This window comes from Nipponia nippon, unplaced genomic scaffold, assembly GCF_047370975.1.
Source record: "Nipponia nippon isolate SJK-2023a ecotype South Korea unplaced genomic scaffold, ASM4737097v1 scaffold_9, whole genome shotgun sequence".
NCBI lineage: Eukaryota > Metazoa > Chordata > Aves > Pelecaniformes > Threskiornithidae > Nipponia > Nipponia nippon.
This window is the reverse complement of record NW_028262413.1, coordinates 2,123,543-2,141,448: the sequence shown is the minus strand read 5'-3', so window position 1 is coordinate 2,141,448 and position 17,906 is coordinate 2,123,543. Positions and strand designations below refer to the sequence as shown.

Below are 17,906 nucleotides of genomic sequence, written 5' to 3'. Positions count from 1 at the left end.
CCTGTTCGAAGCACATCTCACTAGCACGAGAGGCAGTCTGAGCCCGAGGAACGGGCTCGCCACGCTCACAGCTGGGTGACGCTGCCCCTTCAGCTGTACCAGACAGACAGGAGGAAGGACACGGGCTTCACAACTTGGTCATCAAGAAGTAAGCAGCTCCCAAGGAGGAAGGGAGGGACAACTTCTAAACAACTTCAACAGGCAAACAACCAGGAAAAACAAACCCATGAACTTCCCACCTCATTCTAAAAAGCCCACACTGCCAAAATTTTACTTCCCTTCTTGCTTAAGCGTTATGTTAAAAGAGGACGAGGATTAGTACTTTGTTCCCTTGCAAGGGAAGCAAGCAGCTCTGCCAAGTGAGCTCTGCATCGCAGGGCGTGAGCACGGAGAGCTGAAATGAAGCTAACGCTCCTCTCCTGCTGCAGCGGGCCTTGTCTTTGGGACAACTCTACTTCTCCCTGAGTGTCAGCACAGCTTTGCCCAGAATTGTGCTCAACATCCCCGTGGCAAGAAAGCGATGGGGGGCGAAGGGGCATGGAGAGAAACAGATGCAGTCATGAATCGTGTCCTCTGTTCCACTTCTCACATGACAAGCTTCACAACTTTTTTTTTTTTTTCCTTTCTTTTTCTAAATCAAAGGTTTTGCTATGTCATAAAAATCAAAACAAATTAGGCTTGACAAGTAAAGGTCAAAATTTTATTTGTGAACCACCGGCCAGCAAAGCGATGCTCCTCCAGAAGCAGAACCAGGACCCACCACAATTCCTGTTGCAACTCAAGACCAGAGGCAACGAGGGTGGCCAGGGTCCACAGAAAGAACTTCCAGTGGACCTAAACAGACTGTCATTTCAAATAAGACTTTTTCTGTAAATACAACAAGCATTCTGCAGCTCCAGATGCCAACTCGCGGAGAGAGCACCAACGGGGGTCCTCCCACAGGGCCGGCTCTCTGCCGCAGCGCAGGGACCAGACCAGTTCTTGCGCCCCATTAGCAGGAGTGCTCAGGAGCGGCCCCAGCAGCTCCCCTCACCCGGCCAGCCCTGGAGACGGGACTTGTTCCCCGTCAGAGGTTAGCGTCCATCAGCACAGCAGTCTGCAGGCACAGCCTCAGCAAAGGCAGCAACAGCAAGCCCGAGCAGCAGCGCATCGCCAGCCCAGCCGGACCAGCACCTCTCCCCAGGGGCACTGCAGCAGCCTCCGCCACGTTTACTCATCGCCCAGCACCGTGCGGCGCAGGCAGCCCTGCCCCATCCTGCTCGGCAGGGCAGCAGGCAGCACGCCATCAGAAAGAGATCAGACGTGACAAACCAGGACAGGTCTGCGAGAGCCTGTGAACCAGGACTGATCTCCCAGTCCAACAGCAAACGCTTGCAGCCCTCACAAGCCCGCACACAAACGCCCCTCTTCAGCGAAATAAATTGAACCAACTGTTACTGCCACGGCCAAGAAGAAAGCCTCAATTTAAGGTCTTCTCTCTGGAACAAATGCAATGCACATGCATTTTTATTTAAAAATCTCTGCACACAGACCTCTATTAGAACCTGTGGCTTGTAAAATTTTGGCTATAGTATTGACCACGTAGGATGTCAGCATCTGTGAAGTCTAATTTTCTTGCTAGGGCTATCTAGGACTATCTAGTGCTATAGTTGCACACTAAGGCTGCTTGTACTTCCCTCCTTATAAACCCCGCCTGGAATTTATCCTTTTTCCAGTGCCCAGACTGACAGCTCATATGCTGAATACGTAATCCTGGCTGGGAGTGACAAAGTTTAAATCCTTCATGAGGGAGCGAAGCTGGGATGCTCTTAAAAATTCTGTTTCTTTTTATGTACATCTGAGCTATACAAGTAAGGGAAGAAAAAGAGGAGGCTGCCTCTGTTCCAGAACCAGAGCTCTCCTAACAACGACCTCAACAGACAGGTTCAGCTGTTTTCCGTATTTCAGCCAGACCGATGTAAATACCCATTTGACACCGGGGGATTTGACTTTCCCCACAGGCATTAATATGCCCCAGAACTTGCAAGGGATCTTCTCAGGGCAGCCAGCGACCACGATAGAGTTTGCTTTTGTCAAAGCCTTTCCTAGCATACAGCCTGCTCCGAGCACGGAGGTTACTCTTCTCTTGCAAGGAGAGTCCTTCACGTTGTTTTCCCATCGTCACTAACACCAGCACATTGTTCTCCAAGGACAAGCAATATGAATTCCTTCTCCCTGCTCTTCAGTGTCTTGCTCCTGCTGTACTTCACACAGAGCAACAATCACAAAAAAAATGAATTTCTATGGATTTTCTGGTTTATTGGTTTCAATAAAAATCTCTCCTCCAGTTTTGTTTTTTTTTTTTTTTTTTCCTACTAAGAGTTCATCTGATGGGATGCTGGAAATCCTGGAAGGAAACACACACAAGAGTGGGATCGTGAGAAGAGGTGCACAAACACGAGCACAGAGCAGGTGCAGCTGGGCAAGCCCAGAGACGTTCAACGTTGTGCTCGAAGCCACCTGCCAGTCCCCTCGGCTCAGAAAGAGCAGCCGAGGCCGCGCTGCTGCTGCCCTGCTCAAGGCGAGGACAGCAAGACTGATCTTCTGAAGCCTCAGAAGACAGCGACAGCTGCAGGTGGGACACCTTGCAGCAGACCTGCTGTGTAGCACATCCACCAGCTTGACTCGATGCTAGCACTGTTATTTTAGAGACATACCTACGCTGCCAGGCAGTCATCAACAGCTTTCCCGTGGGCTGACGGCACTGTTGATCGGCTTAAGTTTGCATCCACTAAATTTCAACATTAGTGAGAAATTCAGCTGAGCCACAACCCTCCTGTGTGGCCTCTTGGCCGTATCCTGACTTACAGGCAGGGGAGCAAGGTCTGGCGAAGAAAGCCACTTGCATGGAGTCCCAGAGCGAGCTGGTGGCAGATTGGAACAGAATCCAGATTCCCGCGTGTTAATTACAGCTCAATAAACATGCACAACTCAGTCATTACTAGACTTTCTCCTGCAAATGGGGCGAGAGGAAGGGTGTCCGCGTTTGCTGTCCTCCAGGGTCAGCACCTTGCTAGCCATTTTGCACAGGTGCTCCTAGTCCAAAACTGGTAGTTCTTCCCTTTGCAACGAGACGTTGATCATCTTCCAGATGTAAACCAGGGAAGGAAGTCTAGCCGTCTTCTGATGAAAAGCATTCAAAAACCATACAGCAGGCAGCCCGAAAATCACAAATTTAGTCAGTAAAATTGCAGGATACCAGCACTGTGCCACACAGCGAAATGCTCACGGCAAGACCAGCACTAGAAAGCAGGGGTGCAAATGACCTGGCGGACACCGCAACCCCGCGGGGAAGCTGGAAACCAGACTGTGTCTATCAGCTCTGGGCAAACGCCTCTCCAAAGGCCTAGAAGAAAATGGCACATTTCTTCTTTCCTGTCTGGCCCCTCACCTTGCCCTTCCTCCAAGGTGAACAGAGCCACAGCCACATCGCTCAAGAGCGGACGTGGCCTCTCGGACATCTCCCTTGCTGACTTCTGACCAAGACAGCCTTCGCGTCGGTCACCCCCAAACAGGCTGAACGCTTCCAGCCCAAAGCAAACCCGCCGGGACCACCCAAGCGCCCACCCGTGCCACGCTCAGCCACTACGCAGCTGCAGCGGCAGCAGTAGCACAGACCGCCAGCAGCGGTTGTACACGGGTGTCCGGGTCACAGAGGCAAATTTTGTCTGATATCAAAAAGCCTAATTATTTTTAATCAGAGTAAGAGTGAGAAGAACGTGTCTTCATCACAGCCAAGCAAAAATGGAGGCTAAAGATCATTAGCGTATTTCTACTTTAATCATTCTGAACTGTGAAAGATCGCAGAACTTCTGGCTAAAATTTCAAGTCTTTAGCTACAGTAATTAGAAACGGTTATAATTCCCCTGACTGTGTAATTTAGTCTCAAGAATAAAACTTCATCTCAAAGCATTAGCAGCTCTGACACGATAGCATCTCTGTTATTGCAACAGCCCAAAGAAAAATGCTTCATTCTTTCAGTTTCTTGCATGTGTCAAGAAACAGACTCGGCTGCAAAGTGCTACCAGCTGCTTAATCTCCAAAATAAAACTTTATTTTTAGTCTAAGCGCTTATTCAGGAGCTGTGCGAGTATTGTGATTAGGCTCTTACACCCATTGTAAGCTCCGTCAAATCTGCAGCAGTGACAAATAACGATGCGGGCTCTGGTGCAGGAGATGGTCTGTACGACAGCCTGCACGACTGTCACCTTCTGCTCAGGAGCAGCAAGAGGAACTCTGCCAGGGGTCAGAACAACTGCCTTTAAAGCTGGATTTTATGTAGATGGAGGGAGAAACTCTTATAGCAAAGCACAATTACCAAATTCCAGCGACTGGGGATTTGCTATCAGAACATCTGATCACTTGATTGACACTGTACAACCAACTCCCTGTTCCACAACCATCATCATCATCTCCACGCTAGCGTGAAAGGTTTGACAGTACCTGAGCTACCACAGCTCGCTGCTTCCCCAGCGGTCCTGCGCTGGCACCAGCCTCAACACGTGCTGCTCCATCACTGACCCAAGGCACGTGCTATCCTGGCAGAAAAGCAACCAGATGAGAAACAAAGTTTTCCAGCAAGCCGGTGAACTGAATGGATTGAGAACAGGGCCAACAAGAGCAGAGGCAGCACGGGGGAAGGCTGGGCAGCGGGGCCGGGCGTAGGATGTGGGACCAGGCTCGAGGAGCGGCTGCGAGCTGTCAGACCCACGCTGCGAGCCTGGGATGACCCGGTCTGCAAGGAAAGCAGCTCCCGCGCTACCTCACTCTGCACAGCGCGCTCCAACCCTGAACCCGCGTCAATGCTACAACGCGAACCAGGACGAAGGGGTGTCCTGCAAACAGAGAGAGCTCAAAATTCACTCCTTTGCAGAAACCTCTCTTCTCTTTGCGGCTTGGGAGCTGAAACACCATTCCTGCGCCTGCCCGGCCGGGACTACCTGTACTCCGCCGCTGTGCACTTGCTCATGCTGCAGGAGAATTTTAAGTTGTTGCTAGGCTGCACAAAGCAGTCTCTTATTTTTATCACATGCCTGTTTATTCTTGTAGAAAAAGATACGGCAAATAGCAGTCCAAGGCATCCTCCAAATGCTTGTTACACTCTCGGCTGGGTCCATTTTCTCACCAGACGTTCCAAAGCTTCTTGGCCACCAGCATAAGCACCTCCACACCCAGACAGCCCCCTTCTCGCTCCGCCAGAGGTACCACATGAAAGTGTGACTGACCAGAGAAGGCCTCAGCTGAGCAGAGAATCTAAACCCACACTGCAAACAATTTTTCAGTTATTCCAAATACACGTCAAGTAATTTTGAAAAGGCTCTTAACAGTAATTTCAAAGCTCTTTCCTAGCAGCTTAATACAGCTGCGCAGCTGATCTGCAGCAGCCAGCATGCTAAACCATTCCCACTTCACCAGGAAACATCCCCCTGCAACTTAGCACTTATTTTTGCACCCCTGACATTTACCAATGCAGTGTTTTACAGCTGCCATTCCCCTCCTCGGTGTGAAATATTAACACTTCCATTGATGGGGAATACAGCCTGGCTCGGACGAGAGCCGAAGCAGGCTGCTGCTCCCATACGTGGGTCCCACGGCCAGCAGCCGACCGCTGGGGCCAGCCCCTGCCCTGCTCCCTGCCCCGCCGGGAGCAGGGCAAATAAGCCTTCCTAGCAGGCCAAGCGTCACCCGCAGTTTGGCATCCTCAAGGACAGCAGCTCGCTTCACACTCCTTGTGCTGCTGTGGTACAGCCTGAAGCCTTCAGCCAAACCTGGAATGACTCCAGACTCCTGTTCGGAAATTACACGTCCTCTCATAACGATAGCAACACAGGGGCTATTTAACCCAAAGGAAGGACCCTTATTACTTGCTAGCCTCGGCATTTGTCCCTTCCTGACACCGAGTGAACCTCCTGCTCCTAAGGAAGCTTTCTAAATTGAACCTTCTGCTGCTCCATATAAAGCTTTGAAAGGCCTGCCTTCTGCAGCGACTGGCTCCAGAGCACACCCTAAGCTCTGATTTAACCTCCACATTTTTCTGCCACCCGTACATTGCTTAAGCATCAGCACACAGTTGGAGATAAAAGACCAACCTCGTGCCGACGGGCACCCTTCCGTTCAATCAGAAGCCACGGCACTCATGCCGACAGCTTCGCTGCAGCAGCATTTGCCTGGCATTAGATATTAGCATTTGCCTCTTGCTCCGTCAGTAGCTGGAGGCAATTATCCTACGTGCTGTTACCGGCCGGCGCAGCGCTGGGTACGCGTTTTCACTTGTCTTAGCACCTGTCAGCCCCCGAGTTCGTTACAGCTTCGCTCGCTACCGCCGTGCCCGCCAGCGTCGCCGCTCGCGATCTCCACCGTGGGTGTGCAGAGCCGGGGTTCGGCTGCGTGCGAGGCCGGCGTTTCAGCAAGCAGCTCGCTCTGCTTGCGGTTCGTGAGCTGCCCCCGTTCAGCAGCACGTGGTCCGATCCTTCCCTCTCGCTGCTCGATGGCTTCAGTATCCATCCCCAGAATGGCACTCGACTTGAAATGACTCTTAATAACCCACAACAGAGCTAAAAGGGAACTACAGAAGAGTAAAACCAGCAGGAATATCTGAAGTTGGGCGTTTCTAATTGACCCAAATTAACTTCACATCATCTGCACCTTCCGGTGCCCTGGCTTGTTTCTTAGAGGCGTTATTAAGAAGGATCTGTTGGTTGGGGTTTTTTCCCCCCTACAACTAACCTTCTTTTAATAGCAACACTGAGCCACAAGGATTTCAGTACAAAATTTTGCTGCATTTGCGACAAAGACATCAGCCAAGAATAAGCTTTAAATAATAAATGGGAATTATTTTTTCCACTAGAGAAGCCAAGGCATGAATTTCCCGTATTTATGAAAGCTAAGCAAAAAAAAAAAAAAAGAAAATCAAGAGGAGCTCGGAAGAAAGCTAATGCTCCTAACAGCGGACGGCAGCAGCAACGGCAGCCCCAGCCTCTCCCGTGAGCATCCTCCCTGCGGCCTGCTGCAAGGGGCTTTCAGGAGATTTGCTGCTGTTGGCTGCGACTGCTGTGCAACCCGTTGCTCACCTGGAACCTGACTGCACTGCTAACGAAGCCCAAGGCTTACTTTTACAATGGTGACTCCTGTTGGCCACTCTCTCTCCCTGCTAAGCACGCTAACACTCATCATTAGCTGTGTTTTTTCCCCTGTTGTGATTAGGGCAGCATTAATTGTCTCCCAGATCGCTGTCACTAATTAGTCTCAGTGCCCTTATGAAACCGAAATTGGGTGACAAATTGTTTGTACTCTCATCCCAGACATTCAGCAAACAGTCTCAAGCAAGCCTTCAGCAAGCAGATGCCTTCTCCCACAAATAAAAGCAGGTTTTGACTTTCAATCAGCTCTTCGGAGCTGGCAGGATGCAACAGCAGAACAAAAGTCACAGACGCAGAGCATTACTGCAACTGCAGAGCAGCAAATTAGATCCTGCTGCCTCGTGCATCATCGGGCAAGTTCTGCTGCCAGAAACTTAATGGCCAAAAAAAGATGAGCAGATGCAGGGAAGGGTCTTCTGCTTCCTGCTACCAGGTCTAAGGGCATTTGGGAAAGTTGCATCTGAACTAGAGGAGAGTGCTCACAAAGTCACCAGCAATGCTGCTTTAATGTTACTGCATTGCTAACGGACTGTCGGGAGCCAGCCTGGCAGGCTGCAAGCTATCTTAAGGCTGTAGCAAAAAATAACCTGAGAAATGAACGTAAAGCCAGCGAAGAAATGCTTCTACTGGAAGATTTTGAAACTGGTATGAGCAAGGTGGAGAGATGCAGGAAGGCTGCTCTAGAAAGCAGCCTGGGAGAAGGCTCCCGCACCCACGGCAGCGAGAAGACGTCATGCCACACAAGCAAATGAAGCAGGGGACTGCAGAGAGGAAACTCATGAGCAGCAGCCTGGAGCTATGCCACCGTGGGGTTTTAAAATCTAGTAGTTTAATAAGGTCTTTGCTCTGCAACTAAATAGCTCCTGTAAATAGCTTAAGGGCTTATTGGTAGGCAAGATGTCCCCTCCTGTCAGGCCATTCTGCTCGGCTGCAGAAGGGCCCCAGCCTCGCAGGGAGGCCGGCTCCTGAACCAAGCAGCCGGCGGAGAGACCCGGCGCTGCCCTAAGAGGCGTACAGGCTGCCCAGGTAGCGCTCGCCTCGCTGAAGCGTTCTGCAAAGCACGCACCCACACTTACTTGCAGGCTGAGTTACTGCTAATCAGAAATTCAATGGCATCCGAAGGAGCGTCAGCAGCACGCTGAAATAAAGGGGTTTGTCACCGTTTTCAGCCAGACATTAAAAGGCCCGTTTGTAACGGTCACGTGCATCTGTGTGCAGCTACCCATTCACCGATGCAACGAGTTTTCAGCATGCGGTTCCCACAGCTATGCCCTCAGGCCCAGGAGGATAAAACCACCGTGAGTTAGCCTTATGAGAGGCCTGTTTGAATTTCAGAAGCCTCCAGTAAACAGCCCCCCGCACCGTACAAGCCACAGGCAGCCTCTCCCACGACGCCTGCGCGGGCACAGGGCTCACACCCGCCGCTGCGGGGGCCGGACGGTGCCCTCCCTCCTCTGCCCCCCGTTAGGGCCGCAGCAGCCCCCTCGGACTTTCCGTCATTACCAGCATCGCCGACTCGGCCGTCGTTACCGCCAGCGCGGGCCGCTGCCATGGCTCCCCCGGCCCCCAGGACGGTACAGGTCTCCTGTCGGTGTCACGGTGTGTCGGTGGCAGGAGGAGGACCACCACCCCTCGCCGCCCTCACGGTGCTGGGCTGCTGCGCGGGCAGAGACCCCCGCGGTGGAGACGGCCACCCCAGCGCTGCCCGCCGACGCCAACCGGGGTGGGCGGACTCCCGGGCTACCGAGCCATCCCGTGCGCCCCTCACCGCCTCCCCGGGCCACCACCGAGCCCTTTTTCTGTCTCACTCCCACACTCCTGCGGTAGCCCCGCACCTGCGAGCTGGAGCCCGGCAGGCCCTCGCCCAGCCCCTCTCTCCGGCCGGGGCTGCCGAGCTCTCGCTTTGCCCCTGCCCCGCGGAGCCGGTGCTCCCCGCACCTCGCCCTCCAAACACGACCCCCACGGAAGACGGCTCCGTCCCGAACGGCGCCCGTGTGCCCCAGCAGCCCGTAACCGCGTCCGCAAGGACCGCGCTCCCCGCTCCTCCCGGCCAGCGGCCCCCGAAGCGCCCGGGCAGGGGCCGCCGGCAGCCACGGCAGCCCCCGGGCCCCGCTGCTGCCCCGCCGCCCGCCCCAGCGCACACCCGGGCCGCGGCCGGCCTTCAGCAGGAAAGCCCCGCTGCCCGCCCGTGAGGTGCCCCAGCCCTGCACAGCCCGGCCAGCCCGCACCCTGCCGGGCCCAGCCCCCGCCGCCCGCCCGGCCCGACCCGGCCCGGCCCGGCCCGGCCCGGCCCGGCCCGGCCCACCTGCAGCCGCTGGAGGTAGGAGGCCGGCGCGTAGCCCGTCTCGCCGGAGCCGGCGCGGGTGACGAGCCACCAGTGCTGGTTGCTGCGCTCCAGCAGCAGGAACGTCTCCCCGGCGGCGAAGGGCAGGGAGTTGGGCTCGGCCGAGCGGAAGCTGTACAGGGCCCGGTACATGGCGGCGGCGGCGGCGGTACCGGTACCTGCGACCGCCGCGACCCGGCCCGGCCCGGCCCGCCACGCCCCGCCGCGGCACGTCACCGCCCCGCCCCGCCCCGCCCCGCCCCGTACCGCCCCCTGGCGGCGCGGCGGCGCCGCTCCGGCCGTCCCGGCTGCGCGGCCCCGCCCCGCCGCCCGCTGCGCCCCGCCCCCCCGCCCCGGCAGCCGCGCGGCAGGGGGCAGCAGCGGCTCGCGCAGCGCCCCGCCCCGCCCGGAGCCCCCGCCCGGGGGTCCCAGCCCGGGGGGTCCCAGCCCGGGGGGTCCCAGCCCCGGAGCCCCCGCCCGGGGGTCCCAGCCCGGGGGTCCCCGCCCCGGCCCCGAGCTCGGCTCCCGGCGCACGGGGGGCTTCGCCCCGGGAGGGCCCCTCCGCCCCCTGCGCACAACGGCCGCGCCCCCCGCCCCCCCCCCCCGCACGGCCGGAGCAGGCGGGCGGCCCCAGCGCGTGCCCCGCGGCGGGCGCGGTGACCTGGCGAGCGGCCCGTGGGGACGCGGGGCACCGGCCGCCGGGCCAGCCGCCCTCGGGGGGGACGCGGCCCCCCGCACCCCCGCGCCTTGTTGCCCTTTGGGCCACCGCCCCAGGCATCCCAAGCCCCTGCTCCCCGCCAGGGCCCCCTGCCCCGGCCGGGCCCGAGCCCTGCCGCTGCCCCGGGAGGCGGGGGGCAGCCCCGCAGCCCTTGGCCCCCTCCCTGCGCCCCAGCCCGGGCTGCCCGAGGGGCAGGAGGGGTTTTCACAGCACTGAGAGCCCAGCACGGGGCCGTGGCAGCGAGGCGGGGGGCTCGGGCTATGGCATCCCAGCGGGACCGGTACGTGTGCTCCTGCAGCCGAGCCCACCACAGAGATGCCCCGCTCTGGTCCTGCCCTCCCCTGCATCCCCCTGGGATGCGGGGATGCAGGGATGCAGAGGTGGAACCGGTCCCCAGACCCCCCCATCCCAGCGACGGGGGGGGTTTAATTCATCCAGAAACCACCAACAATCAAATCCGGCTGGTGGCTGTACAAGAAAAGCCAGGCTGGCGGCTGCCACGGCCCCCTGCCCGCTCCCAGCGCAGCCCCCCGGCCCCCAGTTCTCCCAGCGCTGCCGGTGAGGTAACTTGGGCTGAGCCTGGTTACGGCAGTGAGGATGGAGGACGGACCGGGAGCGAGCGGCTGCCTAGGCTGCCCTGCTGCCGGCGGCGTACCGGGAATCGCCGCGGTGAGCTGAGGCCGGGCATGTTCAGGCTGGAAAGGTGACGGGGTGCTTTGAGTGGGAGCTGTGAGACGCAGCTGGGGCCGGATCCTTCAGGAGCCTTTCGGGGCCTGGGCTTCGCGCCTGGTCACGGTCCTTTCCAGACGCCTGGTGAGGGCACGGCGTGATGGTGGGCAGGGAGCGAGCAGCCGGGGAGCAGCGCTGAGGGGGGGCAAACCTTCCCACCTGGGGGGTTCTTACTCCTGGTATTACCCGGATCCCGCAGGCCAGGATCCCCGCCGCTTGCCCATCCCCTGCCCGCAGCACCGCAGCCCGTCCCGGCTCCGGCTGCGGCGTTCGCCCTGCCTTGGGCTCCGCTCGCAGCCGCGTCCCCGCTCCAGGTGAGCCCCGGCCGCTCCCTGGCGTGAGCCCAGCTCCTGTTTGCACTGGGATAACGGCGCTGTATTTCCATGAAGTCAGCAGCACAGGCTGTGCCGGGAGGCGAAGGCAGCCGAGGGGGATGAAGGCACCTACCTCCCACAGGCACGGTGGTGGCACCCCGGCCTCTCCCTCTGCTTGGCACAGCCTGCTGGCTCTGCTGGCCAGCGGCCACGAAGGGGCCTGGCTTTCCTCTGCAAGGGCTCCTGCAAACCCTCCTGCACCCGGGTGCCGTGCACCGGCCGCAAAGAGCCTCCGAGGGCATTGGGAGCCCAGGGCGGATTCCTGCGCCTGAGGAACTGGCTCCGAATTGCGAGCACCGGGTGATTTATCTTGGACAGGGAGGGGCAACGAGCAAGGATCCCGCTGCGTCATTTGTGGGTGACTTTGAAAGCCGAACTTGAGACCTGAGATAATAACGCTTGCATCCGTTGCCCTCAGAGCCGTGGGGACCGGGATCACCGCAAGCACTTGGCGGGCTCGGCGCGCACACGGCAGCCTCTGCCGCGGCACCGGCAGCCCCCGCGCGCCCGCTTTCCTCCGGGGCCACGGAGGGGAAGCGTTGCACAACAGCACTCATATGATTGAAACACAAACTTGCCAGCTCCGTGTGCACTTATACAATTCTGCACCGCCTGGTTGTCAACACGTTGCAAAACAGCAGCGGGATCAATCGTTCTACTTTTAGGTATACAAATATTATCGTACTCCTGCCAGCCCTCTCTGGGCAAAAGGTCATATGGGGTGGGAGGTGCTGCGGACCCATGGCTCCGGGGACGGCACTGCCAGCGTGTCCCACAGGGACTGGGGGTGTCTGGGAGCGGGATGGGGGGCACCGGGATGTGTCTTGGGCATGCCCCTGTTTCCCAAGGTTCTGGCAGCTCTCCCTGCTGGAAAACTTGATTAAAAGGCTGTAGATGGGACCCCCCCCCGCCAGCATCGGCCCTGGCCACCCTGCTGAGGGGAGCGGGGCAACCCGGGGAGGGGATGGCACCTCGCCTGTGCTGCAGGCAGAAGGGGCAGCCCTGCCTGGCTCCTGCAGTCTCAGGGCACAAGGGGCAGGGTGGGACGGCCCCAGCCCCTCCGCTGCAGTGCCACGTGCCCTCGCCTGCTCCAGGGATGCTGCCAGCAGCTCCCGTGGCTCTGCTGGGAGCTGGTCCGGCCACCTCCTCTTGGGAAGGGGGTTTGCAGGTGGAAGAGCTGCCAGGACAGCCGTGGACCAGAGGCACCTCTGCAGCAGAGCAGGAGGGCGAGCTGCACGAGGCTGGGGGCTGCGCTCTGCCCGCTGGCCCAAGGGTTGGGCGGCTGTGCCAGGGCGGCTGGCACTCAGGACGCATGGACGTCCCTGCTCCCGAGCGAGACGCGGAGCCGGGCACATGCGCGGGAGGCAGGGACGGGTTTGGGCAGCTCTGCGCCCCGCGCCATGCGTGCAGCCCTGAGCCAGCTGCGGCGGCTGGGCGTGCAGCCCCGTACCCAGCCTGCGCAGCACCTGCCCTGCCATCGCTTACGGGGGATCTCACCCCTACAGCTACCTCTGCTCCCTTACAGGAGAAGCCCCAAAACCGGCGCTGCCTGCCAGCAGCTCTGCCAGGCAGGAGCAAACCTCGCTGCCACCTCTCGCCGGGACACGGCGCCCCGTGCCGAGCCCAAAAACCCCAGTGAGGGGCTGCCCTGGCAGCGGCCGCTCCCCCGCAGAGCCCGAAGCACGAAGGAGCCGAAGCCGTCGGGGCGGTGGGTGGCTCTGGGACGCGCGGGGCCGGGGCGTCCGCAGGGCTCCTTGCGCAACCCGCTGCACAAAGCCCGAAGCGGGGCTGGCGGGGGCCCAGGCCCCTGCTGCGGCCGGGAGGAAGGAGCGGCCGGCCGCTGCCAACAGCCGCCCTTCCTGGAAACGAAGAAGACAGAAGGTCGGGCGAGTTGAGGGATGGCGGCGGGGGGACCGAGGGGATGCTGCGGGAAGGATCAAGGCGCTGCAGGTTGCAAGGGGAGCAACACGCAGCCCGGCCCGCGCTGCAGCTCCGCTCCGGGAGAACAAGCTCTTTGGCTTCGCGCAGCGGTGCCCTGTTCTTCGCTAGGCTCTCCGCTCCCAGCCCGACCTGGCGAGCCCCTCGCCGGCCCGTGTGCTCTGCCTGCTGGCACGGCCGGCAGCCGCAGGACGGCCCCTGCCCGGCTCTCCCCTGCCGGGGCAGCTCTACAGGCTGCAAAGCCGCGTTGTGGGAATGGCCGTTTCAGGGCAATACCGCTTTTTCTGCCATCCGCGCAGCAGCCAAGCGCCTCGCCTGCGGTGTAAAACCCGGGTACAGGAAGAAGGCGTTTGCATGGTGAGAGAAGGGGGTAAAGTGCCCAGTAGCGAGAGCGCAGGGTGCAGCACCGCGCTCCCCACGCCATCCTTCCCGCCACACAGCTGCCAGGGCGAAGGAGACAGGCTGCGGGTTCCTGTTTCTGACCAAGCCAGCGCTGTGTTGCCCAGCATCACCCTTCTTGCATCCTTTCCCCGTTGCACACGTGCAGGCCGGGGAAGAGCTGCAAAGCGAGGGGTTGGCTGGGGTGCAGCGGCAGACCCCGGCCCCGCGGGCTGGAGGAGCTCCCCTGCTGCCCTTTCAAAGCGAGACTGAAAAGACCCTGCGGGGCCAGCGCAGCCCGCCACAGCTCAGCCGCTGGGGACATTGCTGTGGTGCGAACCCAGGGAAGAAAAGAGGACAGAACCCGTGGCCCCATCCGGAGCCCGCAGCCCAGCGTGGCGGACGCCAGCCTGCATGGCGTGAGGCTGCCTGCCGGCATCGCCCTTTGCGCCCGCGCTGCCCATGGGGCGGGGGGCCAGGGACAGTGTCCCTGCTTGCACCCCTCCCCTGAGGGAGAGCCCTGGGCAGGGGGTGAGCGCAGCAGGTGAGGGGAGCCAGGACGGCTGGAGGAGCGGGGTGCTCGGCGTGGCAGGGGCTGGCACCGGGCACCCCGCTGGGGTTTGCTCTGCCCTCACGCAGGCGGCCGAGCCCCAGGCTGCGAGCGAGCGAAGGCTGCGAGTGAGCGAAGGCCGGGTGAGAGGCGGCTGCGGAGGCCCCTCGGCCAACCCTCATTTCCATACAATTCAGGGAAGGCAGCTTCGCCCCCAGCGGCTCCCAGCCGGGGACACAAACTGTTCCCGCTCCCCTCTGCTCTGCCCTGCGTGGCTGCAGGCTGGGGCACTGCTGCAGCTGGCCAAGCGGCAGCATGGGACCCTTGGTGCCCTGCGCCAGGGATGGACAGACGGACACTCGCCCCCAGCCCCGCTATGGCATTGCTGTAGAAATGGCTTAAAACCAGTTTTATTAGTGCCCAGTTACACAAACTTGAACCCACCACCGTTAGAAACAGCGGAGGCAGAGCTGCTCAGCCACACGCAGCACCTGCCATCCCCAGGGCAGTGGGTGCCACGGAGCCATGAGGGCCCAGGGTGCCCCTTTCCCCCACGCACTGGGTGTCACCGTGTCCCCAGCAAGGCTCGGCGCAGCGGGACGTCCCCTGCGCCTCGCTGGGGCCCGAGCACTTTGCAGCCCCCGGCCGCGGGGTGAGCGGAGCGCCGCTCTCCCTTGGGCAGGGGTCACAGCCATGTCGTGCCGCTGCCCTGCGGGGATGCCGCTGCCTGGCCACGAGGAAATATTTTGCTCTCGCTCCACAAAAGCCATTTGGGCGTCCCTCCCTGCTGGCGGGGACCCAGCCCAGGGGAAGAAATCCAGCAGCTATTCAAGAGGCAGCAGCCCAGGATGGGGACGGTGTGGGGACGGAGGTGTCCTCTCCTCCAGGGGGACCATGGGCTGTCCCTTGCCTCTTCTTGCTCTGCCCAGCCCCAATGCCGGGGCGGCCACCTCCCAAAACACCCTGGCCACTGGGGCAAGCCAGTGGGCTCCTTCCCCGCTGCCAGCCCCAACACCACGCATGGGGCCAGCGCTGGCAGGACCTCCGCTCAGCTCCCCGCGGACACCCGCTCGGCCCCCGCCCCGCTCCCCAGCGCCCTGCCATCAAAGCGGAGCTCAATTCACCGGAGAAACCGGCGCCGGCCACAGGAATGCGTTTCATCTCCAGCCAGCTGACCCGTGGCGATTCCCGGCAGCCGCCCCAGTTTTGGGCTAGAAATGACCTATTTACATAAGGCGAGCTCCCTGCGAGCCCCGGGCCGGCGCAGCATCGCAGGGGAGGCTGCGGAGAAGCAGGGCTGGGGGTGCCCGGGCCCAGCCAGGTTGGACCACGCGCTGCCGCTCCCCCAGTCCCTGCAAAGCCCCCGGCGCCGGGTCAGGCCCAGCACGCTGCAGCTGCCCCGGGCGATGGCCGTGCCGGGGCCAGGCTGGCGGGAAAAGGTGGGTCCTCTCCGAGCATCAGGAAGCAGCAGCCGGGGAGGAGACCAGACACAGGGGAGCCATGCGGAAGGGAAGACGTGCGCTCAGCATCCTCCTGCGCGGGGCAGAGGCTGCGGCGACCCCAGAGCGGGGTGTCCCTGCCGGGGCGCGGGGTGTCCTGGCTCCCTGTCGCCCGCCTGACTGCAGGGCTGCCCCTCGGAGGGGCCTCTGCCCAGTGCTCCCCAGGGCGGACTGGGGAGAGCCAGCCCCTTCCCAGTGCTCCTGCGGGCACAGCCAGCGCCAGCGGGGAGCTCGCTGCCCAGGGAAGTACAGAGCCGTGCTCAGGGCACGCGCAGCGAGGGCAGGATTTGGCCCCAGAGGGGAAAGCGCTTTCCGCAGGGGCAGAAGCACCGGTTCCCGTGGCACGCACGCCCCAGAGCTTGCTGGAAGTTTTCTCCCCAGTACCTGCTGCTGCCGAGGCGGCATCGCCACCGCCCCACTGCCGGCCGGGCCATCTCCAGAGCATCTGCCTCCGAGGTCAGCCTGGTGCCGCCTGCCAGCAGCGGCCCCGTGCCAGCGGGGCCAAACCGGGAACAGAAAAGCCCTCCAGTCCCTTCCCCAGCCCGGCTGCTGCTCTCCCATTATCCGGTCGCTCCGTCCCTTGCCATGCCCCGAGAGGCAGGGAACCTCCGGCCCCCCGTGACTTAGACACCCCCCGAGACCTGCTCCTCCCAGTCCTGTTGCCCAAGGAGCCCAGGCGCAGGGGTGATGGGTGCCCAGTGGAGCCCCGCTCCCACCCCGGCGCGTCCCAAGCTGGCAGTTACGCAATTGCCTTTCCACAAACACAAGGAATTGCCTGGAGGGATTTGTGCGGAACAGCATGGAAGGAAAACAAACCTGCTCTTGAACTTGGCAAGATAATATGTCATTCGAGTTGCCATCTGGGTGGCCCCCTCCTTAACCCTTGAGGACGCAGTCTGGGCCAGGATGCCGCGGTTTAATCAACGTGGAGGTGAGGGAGATTCCCCCCCCCCTTGACATTTTGCTCTTGCAGCTTTTAAAGCAACTAATAAAACAGGTCAGCTCTGTCCCCGCGCCCCCCCCCCCCCCCACCGCTGCAGGCCCGGGAAGCTCCCAGCCACCTTCCTGCGGCTTCGCAGCCCCCGCTAATCCCGGGGCAACAGCGGCAAAGGGATTTCAGCAGCGCAGGCCAGGGCCAGGTCTGTCCCCCGGCCTCCCTACAGCCTCTGCCCGGGGCGTTATCATTCCATACGCACCCCCAGCCGCTCCGGGCGCTGGCACTGTGCTGGCCTAAGGCCAGGTCTAGACCCGAGCTTACGGCGCTGCTGGGCAGGCAGCTCCCTGCCTGCACCCAGGGCCCTGCCTGCAGGCAGCAAAACAAAGGGGACTTGTTCTGGAGGCAGCTTGCATCAGAGCAAACGCGATTGTTCTCATCGGATTTTATGAATTCCCTCCAGAGTTCCTACGTAACACGAGTACATTCGAGGACTTTATCCCTGCTAATTTCAGCCTACAAAGTCAAGCCCTGTATCAGACGAATCTGCACAGGCAGGCTTATCTACATGCAGCACCAGGGCCAGGCAGCCCTGGGGCCGGCCAAGAGCCTCGTCGCCAGCGCGTTAGCAGAGGGCACCGCATCCTAAGCGGGAGAAGCGAGGAGGAAAGGGGAACGTGGGGTTTCAGCCAGGGCCCCTCTCCGTGTCCGGGCCCTCGGACTCGCACCTACGGCTGTCTCGGGGGCGGCAGGCAGGAGCCCAAAGCATTTTGCAATAAGTGCCAAGAACAACCGGCCCCATCCTCCCCCCACGGCTTCTTACAGCCGGTGCCAGGGAGCTGGGGGGCAGCTCGCCGGGCCCTCGTCAGCTGCACCCAGAGACTCAACAGGCGGCAAGTTAAGGATGGACAAACCTTCCTCATCGGGCAACTCCCCGTGCCCAGGCATAAAACAGCGAGGTGACCGCAAGAGGTAAAAATACCTGTTTAATGGCGACATCGGTCTGTGCCTGAACACTACGGAACAAACAAAAAAAAGCAGCCACAATCCCGTGTGGTAAGAGCAAAGGTAAAAAACCTCTTCAAAAAGTACAAAAGAGCACAGGACAGCCACCAGGGAGACTTTGATCAGGAGAACTTGATAGCAGCTGCCGGGGAATATGAAACTACAGCCGCAGGGCTGTGGCCGGCCGAGGAGGGTGACCTTCCCCCCACACCCGCGGCTCCCGGGCGGGCCTGCGGGAAGCCAAGGATGGCCGGGAGACGATCCCGGCATCGGCCGCCTC

The 17,906-nt window shown here is 60.7% G+C and overlaps 1 protein-coding gene across 2 annotated transcripts in view; it reads right to left on the bottom strand.

Annotated features, from left to right (window-relative positions):
- The window catches only part of NCKIPSD (NCK interacting protein with SH3 domain), a 53,110-nt gene extending 43,385 nt beyond the window's left edge, over positions 1–9,725 (bottom strand). Inside the window, exon 1 of one of the 2 annotated variants that reach the window (XM_087743454.1) lies at positions 9,484–9,725. In XM_087743454.1, the coding sequence (XP_087599580.1) occupies positions 9,484–9,654 (171 nt within the window). In that variant the 5' untranslated portion in view covers positions 9,655–9,725. Of the gene's footprint in view, positions 1–8,681; positions 8,703–9,483 lie in introns of those variants that run through there. The other variant, XM_087743455.1, reaches the window with a different exon arrangement.
- Positions 9,726–17,906: the final 8,181 nt, after the last annotated feature.